This window comes from Dermacentor andersoni, chromosome 5 (assembly GCF_023375885.2).
Source record: "Dermacentor andersoni chromosome 5, qqDerAnde1_hic_scaffold, whole genome shotgun sequence".
Lineage (NCBI taxonomy): Eukaryota > Metazoa > Arthropoda > Arachnida > Ixodida > Ixodidae > Dermacentor > Dermacentor andersoni.
The window spans coordinates 137,795,756-137,820,355 of NC_092818.1; the positions used below are offsets into that span (position 1 = coordinate 137,795,756).

A 24,600-nucleotide genomic window follows, 5' to 3' on the forward strand; every position below is an offset into this window, starting at 1 on the left:
CATACCGAAGCTTGAGGATCGCGTGACACATACGTCACAGGTCCTGCCTTTTTTTTTTCTTTTTCCTCGCTTTCTTGCTGTGCGGCGCACTTCCGCTGACGGTGTCGCGCGCAAGCTGTTGCGTTTGTCTCGTTTGGCGCAGCGCACTATTCTTAGCGCTGTCCACGAGAAAACCTGACTAGCGGTATAAGTCCGTGCTACACGAACACTGGGACAGACGAGAGCAGATCACAGAGCATGATCGCGCGCTGGAACACGGTAGAAAATGACAGTTTCGTTGCCTGCGCGCGTGACTGAATGACGTGGGAACAATCAAACGACACGTAAGTACATTTCCCTTGCTACGGTACGAAGTGAAACAAAAACACACCGACATTCGGTTTGTGTGTTTGGTTATATCTCTAAACATTGATTAGACTATTGAAGCAACAGACTACACAAATAACAGACGCTACCTTGAATAATTCTCGAAGTCGCGCCTTACTATGAGTGACGTCACAGCGCAGACATGTACGTACGTAGGCGCGCCCGCGCATATACGTCCCCTCTCCGCCTGAGAGCGCGGTATACCCGCGAGGAGGACAAACGGCGTTTGATTTCAGCCCTTTCCGTGGCCCTTAGCGATGTAATACTTAGCAGACGCGATCGTTAGCGCGCACTGCATGCACCGCACTGGTCAGCTCAATATGGCCAGACCTTGTGACGGGCCCTTTAATAAGGGATGAAAAAGTATATCTTTGCTTGAAGTTCATCATTTACGCTTGAGAAGCTGCCCGCGCGCGTTTTCTCAAGTGTTAACGCACCTTGGCTCGAGGGTGATTTTATTGCAGCATCTTCGTGGATGCACATCGCGCACTGTTGCCAAGTGCAGTTCCAAGCTGTACTCTCACTTTTTCCTGCTGAATACTTCACCCGAACGGGATCAACCCCCTCCTGCCTCTAACGCTCGCAACCCGAATCGTGTATTCTTGCAAGACCATGCGTAAAACTTTCTTATCAGTACTTGATTTCGATCCTTTCAAGCGCAGCTCTATGTTTAAGGATAAATGTAAAGATAAATTAATATATAATGCATAAAAACCACTTAGCACAGGCAGTGGGCAATCAGCTCAGCTGAGTAGAAGGTGAGCAGAAATGAAAGGACCCTCGAGCAGCAGCGAAGTCGCTACAGCGTTCATTAGCTGAGAAGTCTGAGAGCGGGGCTGCCCGAGTGCTGTGCTTTTGGGGAAGATTTGTCGTCTCAGCTTGTGAAAAAAGAACGCGCATCGATAGTCGACATCGTCTTTAGCGATTGCGAAATCTAGACTGCGAAGCTGTGCACTGCAACATGAGTGCCACTCGTTGAAGAACGGAGGGCCTCGGCCTCGATAGCTTATCTGCGAGTATCCCTGTAGCGTAGCCCGAAAAAAATGTCGGGAAGCAAGATAATGTCGTAAACTTTCGTTCAAATTGCGCTCGCTGTGGTAGGGTCGAAATGCATTGCATCAGCCTTCGCTAGCGAGGCCGACTCCGGTCTCGTAACCTTCAGATTAAACTTAGACTCTGCATTACCTATTACTCAACTTTTGAGACCTATTCGTGGGAATGTGTATCGAGGTCTTCGCTGTGCTTTATTTTTTCTTCTACAGTTGATGATGGCTATACATAAGCAACTATATCGTCTGCGAAATCTTTCGGCGTCAACTACTATATCCGAGCAGCACTGTGGAAACTGAACACTGTACTTTAGTGTTCACTAGGTGGAAAAAAAATGGTTGAAGTTAATTAATGGTAGCTTGCGTTGGTATTGAAATCTGTTGAAATTATTAATCCAATCAACTGTCGAGCGAGCGACTACGACATTGTTTAAGTGACTCCATGCAGGTTATTAAAAAGAACCTTCCTATATGGGCTGCGCTGCGGCCGCGTAGGTACTCCTTATATTTTAAGTATTGTGTAACTCTACGCTACAACAGAGACGGAAAACGAATGTGCCTTCGCTACTGGTGTTTCGCACGGAGAACATCTGTCTTTTTCAGCTACAGTGAGTCGGGTGATGAAGCTTTATAGATGGAAATTTGCGCAACAATAATGACGACTAATCTGAGAGCAGTTGAGAAGACGAAGAGTGATGACTTGCTTCAAGACCTAATAGCGTCAAAGTGTAAGGAGTACCGGTTGCAGAAGCTAAAGAGCTTGCGGCTGCTTTGCCAAACTTGGAGAACTCGACGAGTCAGTCATTAAAACATGTCGATTCGTCACGACTGTTTTGAAGAACGCTGTAGTTTTGATAAAATGTTCATCAAAGCGTACGTCTATATGCATTAGCGCCCCCAAAGCTTAAATAAATGCCAGAAAACGTGGCTTGATACGCCTGGTCGGTGTCGCGAAGCGCTTAAGTTCACAATGGCGACTTGTCTATTAAGACCGTAAATATAGACGGATTAATCTGGAACCAAACATGGCACAATGAATTCTACTTATATTTTGGCAGCCAGTCTTTATACTACGCCTCGCGAACACGTTCATCAAAGTAACGCTGATAACGAGCAAATGTCCTTGAATTCCCTCCCGACTAACGCACATGCTCACCCCAACGCTCCATTCCCGGAACGTGGAAACCGCGTTGCTATGCAGTTGCCGTGCTACTCGCGATACAGATTGTTCGGGCCGTGCCTAATGGTGCATAACGGAATTCTTTCCGCCCGCACCGATTACCGTTTTAAGCGCCCGCTTTAAAACTACCCCCAACCTCGCCATGTCCTTAATCGTCTTTCTTCGTGGCCGTGTGCTGAAATATTCAATGCTCACCACGACTGTTCGTCGGCAGTTTAAGAGAAAAGAGTGCACTGTTGAGCGCGTATCACCGGCGATGTCCATTCGGCATGGAACCTCGCATCAAGACGGCGTTCGCGCTAGGCCTCGTGGAAGGGATCCTGCTCATTCTTTTCGGCGTGTGCGTCACCTTCGATCGGCCCGTTCAGCCGAGACATGTCACACCCGCCGAGGAAAAGTCCAACGAAGAAACCTTCCACCGTTTCTATCCGAGTGAGTGCTCCGGTGCATGTTCGTGCAAATTAAAATGTAAGCGAGAGATAGGAAGCTTGACGAGAGCTTATTTAAAAGTGTGATTCTGCGGCGGCAGATGAGTTGCCGTCGCAAACTGCAGCGCCACAGTTACAAGCCTGAATTGCACTGACGTCGACCGTGTGCAACGGTTAACGTGGAAAAGCGAACGGATGTTACTGCTTTTGTTTGAGTTGTTGGCGTTTCGTTAGCCCTCCAGTACATGAGAAAAACGGCATGTAAACGTCCTCTTCAACTGCCGCCATATGATAGCTTGTAGCACCAAGTACACCGTAGTTTCGCCTGTATCGCTCGCCCCTGAATGCAAGAGCCATAAGAGTTCCGTGCGGCTGCATGTGAACCCAACGCCATTGCAGTCTGTATTTCTGTTTCCTGGCCCCTGAACATATGCCTTGAGAGGGATTGCGCGCCGTCAAAGACAAACTAATATCCGTATTTTTAACATGTTGCTCGTGGAAGTGTGTGCAGAAATACGAGGTACAGTGTCTTCAAGCTTGCTTCTGCATTAATACTATATAACCCTAGCGCAATATGTACGCGCTATCGCCAGTGGTGAAACCACCTTCGAGCACCGCACACAATCAGACCCGAAGTAGACGGAAAGGTTCTGTCTCGTCTACTTAAAGGGACACTAAAGAGAAAAATTATTCTTTCTGCATCAGTAAATTACGTTTCTACGACGCCAAAAACACCACTCTTACTACGATAAGACGCTTGGTAAGCCAGAAAAAGCGCAAGAACGAAAGACGGGTGGCGACACCTCCTCGAAGTTCCCGCACCTGCTCGCTGTGACGTCATGGATTTTGATGGCATCTTCTAGGGCCTAATGTATTATACAGCATTACAGATTCACTACATTGTGTTCTAAAGGAACCGAATATTAAACATGGCAAGTTTCGGGAACCTTTACTCAGCCAACGCGGCCCAAAAGCGAAAACATAATTTGGAATCCCTGACGTCAGACTGACGTACCGGCATCGGGGTTTTGGCGAGAAATTCAAATACTGATACTTCAACCTTCATTTTCTCATCTAATAATCAAACTTATCTTTTAAATGACTGCCTGCAGGGTTCTCAAAGAAAGCTTTATTAGCTTAAACTGATTTATTGTTTCGCTTTAGTGTCCCTTTAAGAACTTTGCTGTGGTAATTCACGCAAACTAAGGCAGGCGCCAACGTCTTCTTAGATGCACTTATAAAAAAAAAGAAGGGGTGCAATGTTGACCCAGTCGCGAAATGTATGTTATTATATATAGCCTGCTATCTACTCTATCTACTATTTCCTCTCCCCATCATTTTTGCAGAACCGGAAACAGGTCATGGGAACTATGGGTTCAACCATCACCCTCCTGCCCTGCTGAACGCCGTTCAGGTGTCAGCACCTGTAGCTAGACAGTTACAGTGCAGCGAACAAAAAAATTCCTTCCATCTTTGATTTCTATTGAATAGGACCACCGCTTACATTTAATACTGCTGCTGATTCTGTTCTCACTCAGTGCTGTGTTTGCCTGTTTTGGCGTTGTTCTGTTCTCGCGTTGTTTCCTTCACGTCCCAGAATGATGTCAACCAGTCCAATTCAGTACGCTTCTCCCAGGTTGCGATGCTTTCACAAATGAGCACCCACCCCGTTCCTGGCTTGCAGTGTTCGAGGATGTGCACGTGATGGTGTACGTCGGCTTCGGATACCTGATGACGTTCCTGCGTCGATTCGGCTACAGCGCAGTGGGCAACACGCTGCTGCAGAGCGCCATCGTATTCCAATGGGCCGTCATCATGCGTGGCTTATGGCGCGTGCACGGTGCCAAAATACCGCTCGACATGGAAAGGTACCAGCCTAATTCTCTCTCTCTTTTTGTTTACGGCTTATCACAGTTCTGGTGAAAATATCTAACAAAATCTATTTAAGTTATGACGTTTTCTTCACAAAAGCAAATAAATATTAAATTGTCAGTTTTTGGCCAAACGCGCAGCATTAGAAGCAACAGCAAGGTTTACCGTTGCGCTGAAGGCATTTCAGAACGCAGGCGGTACGAGGAGCACCGGTAGTCGTCACTGCAGGCGTCGCACCTCGCAGCATTGTTGGTTTTTGTCCGTCCGTCTGTCCATTGACGTTGGCTGCTGTCCATTTAGCTCAGTTCAATGTATACACGACGGCGTGGTATACGCACACAGCGGCCCTGTACAGTGCCAAGAGCGGCCACGCAACCTTCATTGGAAGTAGTGATGAGCAGGATACGGAGGCTCCTTTTATAACTATAGTGATGAAGTTAGAAGAGCCTTGCAAAACACGTCCTGGGCAAAAACGGCAGGGGTAGGTGGAATAACAGTCGATCTAATCAGAGATGGAGGAGATATTATGCTTGAAAAGCTTGCTGCCCTTCATACGCAATACCTCATGACTTCAATTGTAAGAGCTATAAGAATGCCAACATTATACTATTCCATAAGAAGGGAGACGTTAAAGAATTAAGAATTGTAGGCCCGTTAGATCGCTTACAGTATTGTATGAAATATTTACCATGATAATTGCCAATAGACTCAGGGCAGCACGTCATTCAATCAACCAAGAGAACCGGCTGGCTTCAGGAAGGGATATCCTACAATGGATCACGTCCATGTCATCAATCAGCTAATTGAGAAATCTGCGGAGTAAAACCAACTTTTCTATATGACTTTCATAGGTTATGAAAATGCATTTTATTAATTAGAGATACCAGAAATCATGGAGGCATTGTGTAACCAAGAAGTGCAGGAGGCGAACGTGAATATATTGAATACCTTGAATATATACAACACTGCGTTACATAACTGACATCTAGTTAATGTACCACCGACCGCAAAAATTGCCGAAGAAGGGATTTCACGAAAAAAAGCAAGAATAAAAAAAGGCAATAACGAAAGGAATTCTGAAGCCAGCTCATCGTAAGCGATGAAAAATCAACGCGCCGGTGATCGTTATTTCTACGCTGGTAGAGTCGCTCCATATTCATGGATCGTGTTGGCGCTAGCAATGTAAATTTTTGTAGTAATGTTTGCACGAACCTGGTATTATGAAGTATAGACTACGATGTGAGACTGTCGATGTCGCTATCAGTGACGGCCGGAAACGGTCACCGTTTCGAGCATAGTTAACGCCACGGCGATCAGTAATTTAACGATACTTATGCTTTTTGTGTTGCTCTGAGAAAGGAAGCGAAACGACTAGTTCCTTGTGGCTGTGTTGGCCAACTCTTCTTTCTTGAAGCGTCGCTTCACCTGCAAGACAGCGCGGTTTGCGCCCTTTATTTGATGGGAGAAAAAAGTCGCCGGTTAAGGAAAAGCCGCATAAGACTCACTGAAATGAAACAAAATAGTCAATGCCAGTTGGCTGTTGATATTTAGTTCCGGGGTTGATAAATGAACCGCGGAACTCTATGGCTTGAAATTTTTCGAAATGTCTCACGACAGTGCAGAATGCTGTGTGGAACGTAAGACCACAATTTTTCACCTGCTTTGACTGACTTCTTGTTGCGTGATATAATTAAGTTTCAATTTGAAAACAAGAAAGAATGAAAAAGCGCTACTTCTGGGGCCCAAAACTCGTAGTTAGCTCATGAACACGCACACTAACTCGGATGACATATTTTAGCTTCTTTACCACAATCACCAAGCACCACTCAATTACATCCCCTCCGTTGAAACGAATTATTTCACTCAAGCTTGTCTGTTTCAGTTTACAGTACTTATTTTGCTATTCTATTTCTATTTACTACTGATTAACGATGCTATGGGCCTTCTTTCACTGACCTTAACAGAAGTAGGTCATGAAGGAGTACAGATGGACAAAATCAGATCTCACTAAGATGTTGACATCCAGATACTTGTAAACATGTGTTTTACTGCGGAACGCCCTTGCATAGAAAAATATGTTCAAGTTGGTATGCAAGGAGGAACCAGTAGACGTAATCTACATCGAGGTACTTACTACTCGAGCGAATATCACTTAAATATGAGCTCTTCGGGCGAACAAAGGCTTAGCTAACATCATCTACACTAACGCAGTTGTAATTCATTCGCTTAAACGTCATTTCATCTATACTTCAGTAGAGTGCAAATTTAACATATATGGAACAATTTCTCGACACTTCTATACATCTCCGTAGTCGTTATGGTCCGTGTATAAGGTCCCTGGCCCTACGTGTCTTAAGGGTTAACAGGCTTTGAACTGAGATCAAACTTTATGCTCCGTGGGTTCACGTTCACAAGGTCTTCAGTGCTGGACCGTATGCTCCATAACAATTTCTGCCACACTGGCTTCGAACTGGAGATTTTCCGGCCTCATTGCTTCTCACAAGACTGGGGGCCAATAAAATTATCGGTTTCACTTGTTACTGCAAGCAGAGATGGTCACGTGAATTGCTTCTGTATGCTGCCGTATACCGTCATTCAACTCTTGTAGCTGGTATCTTCGCAAGACTGTTGTTAAAGGTTGGCAACATTGTAGCTCCTTCACCACACGCGTGACATGCCCGAAGGCCTAGCAGAATGAAGCGGTCGCGTCTCGCGCGATCAACATACTACATGGCTGGAAGGCGGCTTTGGTACTTTCAAATTGCCGAACAGGGCGTGTACGTGCATGTGTTTGAAGTAAGGCATGTTGTTGGGCTAGTCAGTTCATAGATTCAGCAAAATGTTAAACTGCGCGAGGAAGACAGAACGGGAAAAGAAACATGGACGCACACACAAAGCGCAGTGTGTGCGTCCACGTTTCTGCTCACGTCCTGTCTTCCTCGCGCAGTTTAAAATTTTGCTGAATGTGTTAGAACCGTCGATGAAGAATGACGTAGGTTTCGGGCACACTATTGGTACATTAGCACATTGGTGTTGCGGAACTTTAAGTAACAATACTGTCGTCACTGTTTACGGCCGTTATAGAGTCCGCACCTTTTAAGCCTGAACCAGAATTAGTATCATAAAACCTTGAGCGAAAAAAAATATTTACAGAAAGGCAGAGAGGTCGGCCTGAGTTTTAGATTGCTCTGACCTGCTACTCTACACTAGGGTAAAGGGACAGGAACCTTGATCCTTAATCTTGATCATAGGGGAGGACGTTGAAAAGGCTCGACAGGTCGTAGAGGTAAGATGGATGGAAGAGTCAACGGTTACTTTTCCCCATCTGCGACAGCAATGGCAGACCAGACTGGGGGAATGGGTTGAAGAACTCGCGCAATTACGTCATACTGTACTACAGCAATGTCAGTGGCCGAGAAAGGTAGGTAGGTCTAACTGGAGAGGTTGAAAGTAGTACGCCTCCGTCAACTCCAGTTTACTTCTATGCAAAAAAAAAAGAAATGAAATTTCTGCCGTCAGAACGGTGGCGCTTCCCACAAAAAACCCTTCAGAGTTTCGATCCCATTACAGAAATTTTGCTGACTACATTGTTTTACGAATCTTTGAATATCACCTCCACATATTTTTCGTTCAACTGTTAGAACACCATCGTTTTCTGTTGGTCCCCGAAAATTTTTCTACCTATACGTTTGCAAAAACAATCTTCAACCAACGGTTCATTAATGCTTGCTTAACTCATTTTTCTTTGTTTGTTTGAAGCCTCCTGGGTGCCGAGTTTTCAGCAGTCACGTACCTGATCTCTCTCGGTGCACTTCTGGGAAAGACGAGCTTGATCCAGAATGCCATTATCGGGATCGTGGAAACCGCGCTTGGCGCCGGCAACGAATACCTAGGTGTAGCGGTGCTCCAGGTTAAGTATACAAACTGTGTCACTTGCACCTATTGATTTCTCTCCGACAATTTAACGATCCAAGTTCTGCTGCTGCTGTAACTATGCACTTCTCGTCGCGTTTAGTTCCGAGTCGTCGTGTTCACCATTATCTGAAGGAATGATTCTGGGTTGCAGCCGCTAGAAAATTCGATGAGTTTGCGAGCAGGCGCGTTCGAGCAGTCGGCCCAACTGATCCTGAAGACGGGAACTGTTGAAGAACATCAATGGCAACGAGTGTAGCGCGCATTTCGCATTTTTGAACTAAGTTTTTCATATCGTTTGTCGTGTGTCCGGTATTTTCGTGTAGTTTCCTAACGCATTTTGGAAGTTGAGGCAACTTGTTTCGAGGTGTATATTCAGCTAAACAGTAAAACAGGAAATAGAAAATAACAACGCATTCGAATGAGCATGTCAAGTTATGTCAAAGGCGAGCAGGCTTTCGCCTTTCGCCTCTTTAGCGTATGCTAAACTGACTGTCTTTATTGTTAGCCTTGATGGTGGCAGTGGCAGTTGTCGTTTGCCGAGTTAACAAGTGTTTCTCTGTCTCAGGCCGTGGATCCTGGCGGCTCCATATTCCTGCACACCTTCGGGGCCTACTTCGGCCTGGCACTAGCATTCGTCCTGCACAGAAAAGACCACGTCGGCCACCGCAACGAGGGTTCTTCGTACACTTCCGACGTCTTCGCCATGATTGGTCAGTTGTGCTCCTTACGGGTAGTGCGGTCAAAAACCGCGTTTCTACGTGCCGAGAAGCTAAAAGCAGCTCAGTTGTGGATAAGTACGCACACCAACGTGTAGCACCCGTTGTAAGAAATTTCATAGAAACCGTCCACCTTTGTGTGGGAGGGAAGTGGAAGGCGAATAAACTTCACAGTGCGCCGTGCCGGTTTTTAATTACCCTGAGTTGCCTGTGTTTGCTTACACACAAGTGCATATATGTGCGGTGAGTTTATATTGTATGCAGCCTATTTACACAAGTTGTACGTTTCCCTCTTATCAGCTTTAATTTAATTATCAGTGTAGCTGACGTGTCCTGAAACAGAGATTGAGGCACCTGCTGACCCACTGTGCTTATTGTGGTCCCGGCTTTCACGTTTCGTGAATGTTGCTGTGCCTTTAAATAGCACAAACAAAACCAAGATTCATGTTGAGACTCACGTTACATACAACGAGAACTATGAATCACGGCGGAACATGAATAACACGATTACACTCGGTGATGCGCATCGTTTTCTATGTTCTTCGTGCTTGTCGTGTGTCTTCGTCTTTCATCATTCTCGCGGTAAATAACATGCGCCTCAGCAAGCACACCAATTGCCCCAAGCACACCAACGTGCTCAAGCCAAGGTACTAAAACTAAGACGTTCTAGCTCTGTCCAGAACATGGCTTGAGGAGCGGAACGTATTGCGTTCGAGTGGCCTCCGTCGCGGTGCTGCGAAACAGTTACAACACGGCAATTCCGTATCGCCACAATACAACGCCAATACCTTCCTTGTTGTTGATTATGGCCGGTACCGCGAGCGGGGGAAACCCCGCCATAGTAATTCCCCGCCTTAGTGATTCCGGGACTTCAAAGAGCGTCGTTTAGTTTGAAGGGCAGATCTGCAGCGGTCTTGCGTCGTTGGTGGGCACCGTGAGGCTTATAGCGCGTTAAAAAGACAAGGACGAAAGTGAGACGTGGCACACACAGGCGCTACGGTGGGCACCATCAGCCCACGCGAGAATTCGGTCGCGGGGCCCTTTGGCTTAGTCATTGAATGACGTAACCGTCGCCCCCGCGCCACCTCTCTCCGTTCGCTTCCCAGAATGCGTTGTTTCCTCATGCGCTCTTCGCAAATGTCGTGTGGCACAACACGCCAGGTTGATGGTTTCGTCTTAGCAAAAGGGTCTCATGTTGCTATAATATAGCGAAATCACGTCTTCCACGGCAATACTGACAACATTATTCTTTCTTTTTGGTGTGCGGGCTATTACGAGACAACACTAATCTTCCCCTGCATGCGGTCTAAGCTAGCTGGTAGAGGATCTTTATGAAGTCCATTTTTGTACAGCACCCTCGCCGTAGTTTTGCAACAGGTGCCTTGCAATGTCGTGGCCTTTTCAGGGCGCGGCCACACCGGATCGCTACTGTTCGGTACAACCCTCTTAAAAACTTTTTATTTCCCTGCAGTGTCAATTTCCACGCACAAATAGTGAGAACTAGGCGAGTTGGAACATGCTCATTATCTGTCAACGCGACGCCTGACAAAGACGAAAAAGAAGAGGCGATAACAGGCGCTCTCTGTTAACTGAAGCGTTAATGCAAACACGCGTGCATGGCCAATATATACAACGCGCTTTGCATAAAAGCGGGAAAACTGAAACTAATACCAACACCTTGTGCAACAGCACCACACACATCACGTGTGATCAAACCTGGTTTTAATGCTTAATTTCATCCTGTGTTATAGTGACGGAGGGCTGACTTACGCATTCGGACGCATGCTCATGGATGTGAAAAGCCTCGGCTATCTCGCACTTCCACTGCTCTCTGTGCCTCGTAACGACATCGAAAAGCTGTAAGCAACCACAAGTGCGACGGTGGCTCGAGAGATGAGAGCTGCTTGTGCCTTTTAACGAAATGCCGTGTTCATTGAGGCGTACGTTTATGCCCCGCCCGGTCTAGCCAGTGTAGACTTTACCGTAAGAAATTAATTAAAAACTAAACAGGGGGTTTTACGTGCCAAAACCACAGTCTGATTAGGAGGCACGCCGTAGTGGGGGACTCCGGGCATTAGAACCACCTGAGATTCTTTAACGTGCGCCTCAATCGAAGTACACGGGTGTTTTCGCATTTCGACCCCATCGAAATGCGGCCGCCGTGGCCGGGATTCGATCTCGCGACCTCGTGCTTAGCAGCCCAACACCATAGCCACTAAGCAACCACGGCGGGTTACCACAAGAAATTGGAGGTTGTTACACAACGCCAGTACCACAGGGCATAAACCTGGAATTGTGCTTGATCGAACAGCCAGTGTTCTGACGCGCAGTCCCACCGTCACTCACTCTACCAATTTAACACAGGATGAGTTTAACTTTTTAAATCAGGTTTAATCACACGCGATGTGTTTGGTGCTGTTGTAAATGTTGTTGGCTTTACTTTTGTTTTTTCTCGCATTGGTGCAATCTGTATTCCATGTATTGGCCACTTGGATGCATTAAAGCTTCGGTTGATATGACAGCGCCTGTGATCGTATCTTAACTCTTTTTTGTCATTGTCTTTCGCTGCGCTGACAGATCATGAATGTATTTTCATGATTGTTACGAAAAAGAACTCAGTTTCAATTATACAGGCACCATCTCTGTGCCTCGCACATCCAAATGTACCTTGCAACGGAAGCGTTGCTCATTTGTGCTGGCTCTCGTGAGGGACTACGAGGGCAGGAGGGGTTCCGATTCGCGTTATGTCTCACAAGCGTCCTGCGCGTATACCTCGAGCCAGGGCAAACTGTTGTGCAACTAACAAGCCGCTTTGAAGAACTCAGCTGATTTTCTCTGCACCATCCTGCGATCATGCGGATAGCAAATTAGGTTTTTCTAATATTCCCGCCGTCTTTACGCCTTCCATGAACGTGCTTAAGTTGGAATAAAGGAAAGATTTTGTCACAGATCTACTTCAAAGCGTTGCCTTACGTTTGTCACTTTCGGTTTGGGTGGTGTTCTGCAGAGCTTAATTATCAAATGTTTCTCGAGAACTTAGTCTACGAAGTAATGAAGAATCGGAAAACGAAGGTAACAACAAAAACAAAACACTGGCAAAAAACTGATATGACGTTAGTTGCATTAGCGTAATGCACAGAGGGTTACATTGGTTCTGAAAGCACGCTGCTTGCAGGGAAGCGTTGAGCAAAGCTGCAAATCAAAGTATCAAAGCTGCAAATCCTCGGCACAAAAGAAGCCTTTGCACCTTCGCAGGGACGCTTTTCTTGTGGCTGTATTGGCCGAGCTTCAACGCTGCCACGGTCCAAGGCGCCGAGAGGCATCGTGCTGTGATCAACACTTACCTCGCCCTGACGGCGTCATGTCTGACTGCGTTCGCCGCCTCGTCGTGTCTCGACGGCCGAGGAAGACTCGACATGGTCGGTGGCGCACGCTTCCTTCGTAGTCTTGAATGAATGGTGTACGTCGAGAAGCATTGAGTCACCACTGCCCTGGGCGCCAGCCGTTTCGTGCACCGTGTCGTTTTGGTAATGTTCACTGCTATCGCGCTTTAGGTCCACGCTTCAGGAATTAGCTACACGCACGAAATGCTCAGATAAGGGCACTCATGCCTACACGTAAGCGGAATTGCGCAAACGTTTTAGGCAGTATTACTATCGTTGCCGCAATTTAACGTGCATTTTCTTCTTGTTTTATCCCATTTTGCTGCCGTAATGTATACGTGGTGTTAAAAATTTTTTGTAGCGTTTCACGGCATACCTTTTTGTCAATTCCTGTAATTTACCTTCTCGCTCCTGTACCAATTTTCCTTTCGTTTAATATGTTTTTCATGGATGAACGCTGTCTTTTAAAGCGAAGCTTTCTTTGCGAATCCTCTCAGACATTGCTGACCGTGGCTACTGTCTCTGCTGCTACTGCCTCGCCAAATAGAACACGTAGGCGCGTGCACAGGTGCGGCCAAAGGCCCGTGCGTGCAAAATCACTTGCACGCGCGAGAGTTTCCATTACGTCAAAGACGCAGGTACACGACACGGGCGAATAATAGGCGAGTCAACTTTACCGCTGTCCTTGACATCGCACTTCTCTCAGTGCACATCGCCACTCGATCTCCATTTTTTTTTTTTCAACAAACATCGAACGTCGCCTTCGCACCTCGTGATGCCACTGCGTGGACGTCTCACAGTGCGCATTCGCATTAATTGCTGTTTGAATTTCTGCATAGCTTGTGAACGGTGGGATGCATAAACATAAAGGTTACACGACATTACCGCTGTGGCCTGACCGGTACGTAAGCCTACACACTGCATGAGATCACACGTTGCGTAGGATGACGATAAAGACAATTGTATGCATCGCTTCTAGCTTTATAAAAGCCAATTAACCGCTTCAGGAATGCTTCGCATCATATATATTCCAACATGGGCGTTGGATCTGCATAATTTATTTATTAATGCAGCTTACTTATTGTCGGCGTATGCACCTTACATTGTCATTTGTGATATGAGACATAAATTGTGGGAAACCGGTATACCTTTTGGTGTATGGTGTAACTACATCTGGCTTGCCAGAGTCCCGTTGCGGCACTTTGCCTGCCATTGGGGGATACAGTCTCCTGAAGCACCGCATTGGTTTTCAGACTGTTTCTCCAACATCCACAATCCAAAGAAGTGCTGGACGTGATATGTGAAATCTGAGAAACATTCGCGCTCTTAAGATTCTCATCAGGGTTTCTTGTTTTGCTCGGGAAGGTCACTCAGTAAGCGAGCCGTTGGTTTCAGTTAGTTACAACTTATCACATGTCTAGCGTAAGTATAAATCACGCACGTGATTCATGTCGGTTAGTTGCCTTGTTCTAGCCGACTTCCTGCATAGTGCATTAGCGTGTGTTCAACTGGATCTCTTTCGTATCTTACTTAACGCTTTTCCAACTACAGCGATTTCCTAAGGAAAGTAATTGTTGTGCCTTTTCTAAGGATGTGATACATGATTCAAGCCGTTGGGCGGGTCATGTCATTTTCTTTAGCTACGAATGATGCATTTGTTCATTGTTTTGTATACATATTGCGGAAGGGCAAGCGGATTGCCAGAACAACCATTTGTTTTAGACTAAGCAATTATCACTTCTCTACCCTTTTCTTCTTTACACTTCGGGAACTTGAGAATTTAAATGTATAAGGTACAGATAAACATTAAGCACGAATATGAAAGAAAGTCGTGATAGTCATAAATGAAGCATCGGATCAAGTGGTGTCTTGAACGCTATGCTTTCAATACGCTGCATTGAAAACATGCGATTTGCTTATATGCAAGAGGCTGTACGACAAATCTCGGGACCCTGCTTTAATATCACACTTATTTATTCTTTACGGCACGAAACGCAGTCTGCTCATCGTTTTGTAGGTAGTTGTCTTGATTAACCAATGTTGACTGATTGGCGTACTTAGAATGTGCGTAACAGTAATATGAACCCAGTAAACGCTTACCACACCAAGGACTTACATTTGTGAAATAGCGAAAACAGCTTCTTCGAAGAAGCGTTTTCTTTCCAAATAATAATGATCCATAAGGGCGTCCTTGCAAGTAGGCCGCAGTATAGTGCACGTAGGCGTGACTTCGGGGTCTTCAGGAGTCGGTTTCAGTTACCTACCAGACGACGTGAATGACAAGTACGAAAAAAAAAAATTCCGAACACTTTCCATTGATACATTAACATTTAGTAAGTGCCCTTCTCTGAGTTTTCTGCATCTACTAAAACTTTACTTAGCGCACTGCTCAATGAAGTGAAAATTGGTGAGTCGTTTAACTGGAGTACGCGTCTTCGCATTAGTAAGAAACCTTTCTGTGTTCTTCAACGTACCTACGTACTTTTGGTGCGTTTAGCGCGTGTGAGCACTGCCTCGGATATGTCGCAGATTGGCGCAAACTCAGAGTTTTTTTTTTTATCCTCGACAAATTGCAGGTCCACATACAGAACTCAACACTTTCAGGTGGCGTTGCCATTGGCAGCATTGCCAGCATCCTGGGTGAACCTCACAGCGCCATCATAGTGGGCAGTATAGCCGGAGGAATCTCGGTGTTAGGATACAAGTTCATTACGGTGAGCGAGTTCATCGTTCTTGTAATTTGTGCATCCCTACAGCTGTAGAAACGGCTAACGAGATTTCGACGCTTGACTATCTATAGTGCCTTGGCGTTCGCCTTCGCCCCACGGTGATCGCGTCTCCTAACGTTCGGCTTCTTCGCATAACACGCACGCAAGAGCGGGTGCAAGTGTTGTTTACGAAGCAGCGACAAGACGTTTCGTGAGCGCCCATATACTATCGTCACATGATGACATGGATAGCTCCAGCGTGGTAGAAAGTTGCTTCATTAGTAGCGTCACGTGACGGCGTAGATAGCCCGGGCGTGAGAGGAAGTTTCTTTCTCCTATTTGGCTCCGTTACAACGGCTTGCTAGGACCGACCGCGCGTCCGTCGTTCCGAGCCGCGGGGCTATCGAATGCAAGGTGTTTTTTGCAAGCAACATCTCATTATGTTTTGAAGACCCTGATTTTAAAAATTGGGGGTAGCCGTTGTTGAAACGGCGGTATACATACTTACACTTTCATTACAAAGTTCAATAGTACTTGGAGCAAACGGTCAGTGTAAGCGGACATCACAAATTTTACTTGGACATGTAGCAAACAGCCAATTCAAGTGGCGTTAAAAAAAGAAACCTGTTAACGCAATTCGAATCAAAGTAATCAGCTTGCCATCAACAAGGACATTTCTTACGCCAGTCAGAGCACATTTCTGCTGAGCAGGACATGATCGGTCGTAGTTCAAATATATAACTCAGACACTAGGTCGTCATTTATAAAGCACCAATCGATGGCAGCCAGTGATTAAGTAAGACGCTAACATCGGCTTGCCACGCTTCTAATTAGGCTGGAGTCGGTCGTAATGTTAAATGCCAACGCAGCACAGCGGCATTTCGCGTAAGGTAAGAAATTCCGCAAGTGGGCTTCCCCGCACATTTTTTTTCGATCGAATGAAGACTACGGACCTAAATGTATGAGCGCTGTCGAAAACGAGTATGTGTGCGCTGGCGACTTAGAAAAATGTTTCCTCTCCAGATGAGAATGGTCTCGGCTAGGTCGAACGAGATCGGCGGAGAAACGGGATTGCGGAACCTAGCGCACGATCTAATTAACAGGCGTTGTCGAGCTGTGGCTCTCATATTGAATCAAAACGGAACCAGAAGACACTCGGTTGTACATCACATGGTCAAATGCTTACTAATCAGTAGGGCTTTAGAGTGAAAATTATGCTCAGTGACTCGCATGGTCACGAAGAGAGATATATATTATACGTGGGACAATACGGGAGGATCCTCCAGCAGCACCCCGGCGAATCTCACTGTCAAACCTTGCAAGAACAGAAGCGTAGACTGTTGGGCCAGTTGGTGCATCATGTAATGTCGTTTAGCGGAAATACAGGCGGGAAAAAATGGGGTGTATTGTCCTGCCCACTCCGTTTCTTCCCGCCTGTATTTCCGCTCTACGACACTGCACGCTACAAGAACAGCCTTGCCCCTTCCCCTAAAACGGTGCTTCCTCGGAAACTATTGCTACGAGACTGTGAACCAGCCTCGCACACAGATTAACAATAAATTCAGTTAGTGCCTGCCTCCACATCCATTTCTTATGTGTCTCTCTTTATATATTTTGTGTAGGAGATGTAGGTGTTGGTAAGTTTTAGTCTGCAACATCCTCCAAGTGGCTTGTTCCGCTTTGCTTAGTTTCCGATGTGGTGGAGCGTACTTAATTCGAGCCCTCCTGCAATGTTCAAGGAATACCGATCGGCTCCAGACCACCGGTTCGGGTTCGATGCTCGCCTCACTGTCGGGGTGACACTGGTATGTTGTGTGCGCAGTGGCAACCGTGTGGGCGAGTTTATTTTCCCTGATGCATGTGCGAGCGGGTATCCAGATGAATTTGATTGCGCCGAGGTCCTTGTCTTTATTTATTATCTTGTAGGCTGCCTAAAGATCCTACCATTTCAGCAGTTTCTACACGCCTGAATGGAGTCCATGAGTATATGGGCTTCCTCACTTGTGTTGGTGTGCGCCGCGATAGCCGTAGCGACGACTCCTTGGCCTCGCAGATTTTGTAAGCCCGCGCTGTGGTGCTGGTAACTTCTCTGTAACTTTTATCAATCAGTGTGGTTGTAAAGCGTGGTATACGTCTTCTGTGTACCGTGGCGTCAGTGTAGTATGTGTTAATCCTGCCCTGGTATGTTTTCTTGTAGCGCTTGGCCCAAGCTTCTTTGCGTCCCGGGTTTAGGACGGGGTGCATCCCTTTTGAGATTGGAGCGACGGTGTTTCTTTTCCCTCTGGGCAGTTGTGAGGTCTGCCTGTCTGTTTTGGAGTTCCGCGCAGTCTGTGAAACCCAGTCTACGTAGGATGTCTCGCCCCGTTGTTGACTGGGTGAGCCTTGAATTTTACGCATTGAGCTGTGCCTCCGTGAGTTCATCAAGGGTACTCGAGAACCCAAGGGCCATAAGGAGTTGCGTCGAAGTCGTTTGTGGGAGCTGCATAGCCGTTTTGTAAGCTCTCCGCAGACATGTTTCTATGGAGTCTTTCTCCGTCATTAGCAAGTTGTTGTAGGTAAGACTGTATAGAATTCTACTTTCGACGAGACTTTTGACAAGCCGAATTGTGTCGTTTTCTCTCATGCCCATATTTATAGTGACTCTTCTGATCATTCTAGACACCTGTTCGACGGATGCCTGAATACGGAGAGGTTGAAGGCGCATCTTTGGTTTGACTGAAAAAACATGTCTAGGATGCGGACTTCCTTTTGAAAGCGAAGCTTTTCTTTGCGAGCATCGCCCGGTTTCGTCACCATTGGTGCTGCGGTCTGGCTGTTCTCTTGCAGAATAGGCCAAACGATTACAGTGGGATACGCACGCCGCGCGCCGCTGGGCTTCTTGCGCCACCACAAGATGGCGCTCGCCTCCGCGCGTCCGTGACAGCGGCGGTGACAACCGTGTGGAAGAGGGAAGAATAAAAAAAAGAAGAGAACCAGAAAGCTCGCCTTCGCGCATCGGTGGCAGTGGAGGCGGCATTGCATTAGCCTCTCTACAATGCCTGAATAAAGCTTTCCGTGTCACTCTGTGCGGGCATTCAGTAAACAAAAACCCGTGTTTCGGCTCTTCATGCACTCACACAAGGCTTCGCTGTATGTAGATTCCAACTCGTTAGGTCGGCTGCCTTCTTTTCAATTTGTTTTCTTTTCCATCTCAGTGAAATGCAAGACGAAGCGCGTAGGTTGTGACGGCCGCAACTGAAAGCCCCACGATTCCGTTAGAGGAACAGTATTTATTTAATACAGATACGTGAGTAAGGCTGCAATAAGTACTGGCGCATGACAGGTAGGCCTATCATGACCGCGAGTGAGGGCACAAGGTGCTCTGGAATTCGAATAATGCGCTAATGGCTTTGAAAGTTGACCTATAATCCCCTGTATATTCTTTAATGCCAGTAAATGTTGGCATTTCATTGTAGCGCAATTTACGCAGTGAGCCCTTCTGTACAATATGCAAATGTTCGTTAGGACAGCTCGCAGCGCGTCCTGTGGAAGCTGTATCTGCACTCAGAAACAACGAGCGTTCGCTGACAAGCATGTAGCACAGGCAGCGCGAGATCTCTCTTGCTTTTCTGGAGCACTCGTGGATATTGGAGATTCGTTCAACATGAGCAACGCTGCAGGGCTCATTCTCCGCTACCTCGCAGCCTTTCCTGTCTCGTCGCTGGAGCGTACACGACACATGCGGCGTGCACAACCTGCACGGCATGCCGGGATTACTCGCAGGCGTCAGCAGCATCATACTGGCGGCCGCAGCGTCCCACGAATCTCATGGTGACAGGTGAGTGATTGCTCGTTTGCGAGAGATAAAATCAGGCAGGTAACAAGTAACATTTGCTGCTTGGCGTGAGTTGGTTGAAGAATGGATGCGTATTAGCGTGAAATTGGGAAGCGAGGGCCTAAAAAGGAGGGAACAGAGTACCCGCTTTGTTCCTTACTGTTCCCTCCTTCTCGAGTCTGTTTTCCACGTGGCGCTAATATGCATTACAGGGTGACCTCTGTAAGCTTTTTCAGCATTGAGCTTGCGATGCTTTACTAAGTTCTGTATTTTATGTAGGGAGGGAGATAAATTTCTAGAGCTGGTACTTCTTTGTTCTTAAGTTTGGTAACTTGATGTGCTTTCACGGCTCCTTTCGCATGGCCAAACTTTCAGTTGATTTCGATTGGTACATTCATTCAGATGCATGGATCTTGTACTTAACAAGAAAGGGAACGTAAATATTGCCTCCAATACATATTAATCCAAGATAGCGCAGTAATTAATGGTGACTGCCAGTTTCTGACCACTCTTGCACAGGGCCATTTGTTGACACCAACAAGTCTCTCTACTTTTCGCACCTTATTGTGTAGACGGTGTGTTAAAAAAGAGTCCCTACGTTTGACGCTTAATAAAGGCAACTAAATGCTAATGTGCTTCACTACAAGTGCGTAACAGTTTTCAGTTGAAGGGGCTTCATAGAACCGATTTCAGAACAGAGAGATAGAGGCGAGAAGGAAAGGCATGGAGGTTAACCAAGGTCTCGTCCGTTTGGCTACCCTACACGTGGGGAAGGGGAACGAGGGAACAGAGTTGCCTCGTATTATTACGGAGAGGCTGCGCTGTTGCGCACACGCTCGCATTTCCAGATGGGTGCATAAGTTTGAACAGACTCGCTTTTATAGTCTCACAATCGAATCATTGTCACAAGATCAACGAGCAGGGAAACTACAACCCAAGTCGGGCAGCGTTTCGCGCTCGAGCTGCGAGACTAGCTTCACGGTTTCGTGTGCTCATCTCCGATGGGCGTACCCGCTCCGATTCTCAGCCGAGACGAAGTATTCTTAGGCGTTTGGCTGACATCGTGCGTGTCGCCACTCGCGTAGCACTTTACCACTCTGTATACAAAGCGGGCATCTTGTCACGCACAGCTATATAGTTGCTGTGAAAGGATTGCGCAGCATCTGCACCATTCGCAGCTTATTCTCCATCTATCCGGCGAGAGCGTCCGTGTTCAACGTGACCAACGGTCGTGGCTTCAACGTGACCTATGGGCTGGGCCGGTCCGCCGGAGAACAGGCCGCCTACCAGCTCTGGGCTCTGCTTGCCACGTTGGCCATCGCCATCTCCGGAGGCCTGGCCACAGGTGACTCCTTCGTTGATTTGAGAAGCCAAGTTGACGGGAATGCGAAATTGGAGAGTATGGTTCGAGGTTTTCTTAAGCTGATACAATATGGCGGGAATGTACGCCTCTTTTAAGCACCACGTGGTGCCTCAATGCGGCGTGCGTCTGAGCAATAGGCACACACCGTGACCTGTGTGATGCAGCTAAGTGGAGCTCCAAATGCATTCGGTCACACATTCGTGGTGATGTTTCCGCACACACCTTTAATATGGGGTGTTATGAATGTACATGGTGTTAAATAGGTGCAGTGGAGGGTGTAATTATGAAAAACGCCCTTGTAATGTGTGGGGCGGCTATGTGGAATATGGCGCTATTCTCTACTTCGCGGAACAAGTAGAAGCACAGTGAACTGAAACGCTTCATAAACAATTTAATTGCGGTCGCAGTATCGCAGCTTGCGCGGCCTGCCATTTTCGTGGTACCCTGGTCTTCGCACAAATAAAAATCAGCCTATTCGTGGTGCCTGTTTGCACAAAGGTAAACTAAACGGGCAGCATGGCTGCTTAATTGGTTTAGACATGAGGCATTATTGACAGCCAGTGACTTATTCTGTTTAACTCACGAGAACTAACACCCGTAACCAAGCCTTGCGTCTCGATGTCGGAGCAACGTTGTCAAAACAGTAACCTGTTTATCAGCGAACGGTGGTCATCGGTCCCGCCGATTCAGCACGCCCAACTTGACCTCACGGAACAATACTAGATATACCACGTGTAACGAATATTGAGGTAAAGTGCTTCAGTTACTAGTTGCACATTTTCTATGTTTATTTCGCCTCAACTTCATTCTCGCCCAGACAGTGAGGAGCTAAACAATCTACTTTGTCAGCTCACCTATGTAGACATTCATTCGGCTTGTTCGATCGCGCATTTAAATATGCATGAGTGTCCTATGTCGTTCATATTTGTTCATTTACTGTCTTTTATTGATGTCTTCAGGGCCGCGATGGTGTTACAGAATGAAGAGGGCGCAGTACACTAACTGAAATGCATTAGAAATGCGAGAGGTAAATTTCAAAATACTCATTAATGAACTTCACAATATGATTCGCGTATATTACTGTAACAATGTAGTGGGCTAATGGACCAAATCATTACTCGCTATGGTACGAATGAGTCGATATATTGGTTGATACGATGACCTGAAACGTGTGCTTTATGATGACTGTCCATATGACGTGAAACGAGCCATCAAATAAACTCGTTTTTCAGCCGAGGGCCATAGAAAAACGGATGGAAGGCTCTCTGTTACTGTCAGTGATGATTATCAGTTTCATCATTAATTATTACTGATATTAACGAAGCTTTTCGCGTATTACATGCGTGCATAATTTTGCCGATAACATCCTTACGGTTGCGACAAAATGTTGCCGTGGCCTACCTTTCTTATCTTTCGCAACGCCATGCGCGATTTCTGCCTCTCGCTTTCTCTTATTCTTCGGTGGAAATAAGGCGTTCACGCCGTATCATGTCTAGCTTTCGTTGTCATACACAGTCAGGAAAATAATATATTTTCTGCAGAATCATTATGATTATGACTGTTGGTTAGTGAAGGTACACATATACATGCCTTGGAAGGGAGCGACTGTTTTTTAACGTTCCCGTTACAAGACAATCAACGAGTGAACTTTCGTTGAACCTGGGAACGTGTTGTGCGACGATCACTTCGGCGATACCATCGCCTTCGCGTGACATAGTGCTCAACTAGCCAATCGGCTCATCCTATTTTGGTCAACCAGCCAATCAGCGCGCGCCTGACGGCGATACTATTGCCGAAAGTGATCGTCGCAGAATACGTCTCCTGAAGCATTGCGCTCTGTCCTGTCTCTCTTCCTATCCTTCATCATGTATTTTGCGCAGTACATGTTTCGTTGAACGAATGTTCGTTGGTGAACGTTTGTAACCCAAAGAACATTCTCATTCCTTTCTTAAATGTTGTTCGTACTGCTGCGGTCTCCCTGTGCGTTCGTGCAGGACTCTTGGTTCGGTTGGAGTGCTTCCAGCCCGTGGACGTCCAAGACCTGTTTGACGATGGGGTCGCTTGGAGCGTGGCGGGTCCCGAGATGCCCACGTTCCTGGAAGTGAAGCCACGAAAGGCCTCCCCTCCAAGAAGGCCGCAGGTCCGGTTCAAAAACCGCATCATGAGCATCGTGCGTGAAACCAAGGCTAGAGCCGTAGGTCCCTCTACCCGCTAAAGGACGAAAATATTGGTCACAGGATGGTAACCTACCTGGTACTACGGAAAGATGGAAACAATGTGAATAAAATAAGTGCGAGGATTCTATTTCAGACATTTACTGACAGGGAATCAAGCTTACTTTATACTGCAGTGCTACAGACGTTCACACTTCTAGAAGAGGTGTGAAGCTCAAAATAGTACACAGAATAAGAATAGACACGAACTGTGTGTCCTGTGTGTCCCTTCCTTCTGTCTTCGTCGTCGTGCGCTGCCCCTTCAAGACAGTCGCATATCATCTAGTCTAGAGCGCAGACGTTACTACGTCCACATTTCTGTGTAGTGCGCTCGAGTACAGCGCTGCAGAGCAAAGAAACAGTAATAACACACCAGGTGCTGTACAGGTTCAATTGTACCGCGTTGATAACGTTTTGCCCGCACGTCCTGCGGCTTCCGCTCTTAGCGAACATTGGGCAGCTTTAGCTGAGCGTCATTTACTGTGCCGTTCCGCTCGCATTTCACGCGCTGGGGCAGAATCGCGTTGATTTCGCACTTTTCACAAGCGCGTCATAGCACGTTTCCCAGAGACGCGAGCGGCGCGCAGTCAGCTTGGCTGCAAAAATACTGAGGAACCAAGTGGACGCACAGTCCCGCTCCGCTCAATCGACTCTGTAGTGGGGTGAGGGCAGCGTTCTGCCTTCCGCTGTCTGCACAAACGCTGCGCGCAGACAGCGTTCGTGCAGACGAACGCTGTCGCAGAGAATATCCCGGCCGGCACGGCGTGTTCGGATGATAATACAATTTTGGATGAACCGGGTTCGATAACGTCTCCCGCCCGAATCTCGGATTGGTACTGCTTCCCTTCACGTTTCACCGTTTGCTCGCTTTCGCGGGCGGCACACGGCCGCTGTGCGGCCGTGTGCAAATTGTTAGGATACGCCCGTCTGAGAGGAACGGAACTAAAGGTCTCTATCGTCTCTCAAATCGGCCAGCGACGCACATGCCGTGTGTCCCAGCTAAGGTTAGCCAAGCGGCTCGACGAAGCAATAGATAAAAAAAAAAAGGCTGCGTGAGATACAATTATCATACCCAAGGTGTTAGGTTGTCAGAGGAGTGACGACCGAACACCGGACTTCTTTAGATCCGTATATCTTGCGCCGTGGTCTTCTAAATCATTCGTTTTTTTTCCCAGTTGCACAGCTTGGCTAACGTTAGCATGGGACAACCTATACAGAGTGCTTTTTTTTTTTAGCTGCACCACTGCTCTAAACGGAAGTGTGGAAGACTGCCAACACGAGCGACGCTTGGTACAGTGGAACTTTAAGTCGCTGATTGTTTCGACACCGATGCAGCATTACGTACAACTAGAGTGCTTCAAAGGACTGTGGATATAACCGTCCTTTCAACTGCCCCGTTCCCTGCGTGCCGTCACAGTGTGCGTAACGACGATGCCGTTGCGGAAACAGTTCACCGTTGAAGAAGTGATTCACCGATGCGAGAACTGTTCTCAAGTCAGCGACCCGTGTTGCAGCGCCTCTCTGTGCTAAAATTATTAGTTGCAATATGCGGCTTTGCGAACGCGATATATGTCGCCGGAATAACACACACAC

General features: G+C 46.9%; 1 protein-coding gene across 2 annotated transcripts; it reads left to right on the top strand.

Moving 5' to 3' along the window:
* Positions 1–2,727: 2,727 nt before the first annotated feature.
* On the top strand, positions 2,728–23,126 carry LOC126531240 (ammonium transporter Rh type A-like). 2 transcript variants are annotated; one of them, XM_050178688.3, is made up of 9 exons: positions 2,728–3,027; positions 4,708–4,891; positions 8,655–8,805; positions 9,376–9,520; positions 12,782–12,945; positions 15,486–15,623; positions 19,301–19,434; positions 20,610–20,776; positions 22,789–23,125. In XM_050178688.3, exons 1-9 carry the CDS (start codon positions 2,865–2,867, stop codon positions 23,007–23,009), a joined length of 1,467 nt encoding a protein of 488 aa, XP_050034645.2. In that variant the 5' UTR covers positions 2,728–2,864; the 3' UTR covers positions 23,010–23,125. The 2 variants fall into 2 exon arrangements, with proteins under 2 accessions (XP_050034645.2, XP_054927020.1); XM_055071045.2 differs by lacking the exon at positions 15,486–15,623 and having other exon boundaries at positions 22,789–23,126.
* Positions 23,127–24,600: the final 1,474 nt, after the last annotated feature.

Coding starts and splice junctions, on each gene's coding strand:
- LOC126531240 (XM_050178688.3), top strand. CDS start 2,865: ATGGAACCTCGCATCAAGACGGCGTTCGCGCTAGGCCTCGTGGAAGGG. Junction 19,435..20,609: donor CACGAATCTCATGGTGACAG/GTGAGTGATTGC, acceptor CACCATTCGCAG/CTTATTCTCCATCTATCCGG. Junction 20,777..22,788: donor CTCCGGAGGCCTGGCCACAG/GTGACTCCTTCG, acceptor GCGTTCGTGCAG/GACTCTTGGTTCGGTTGGAG.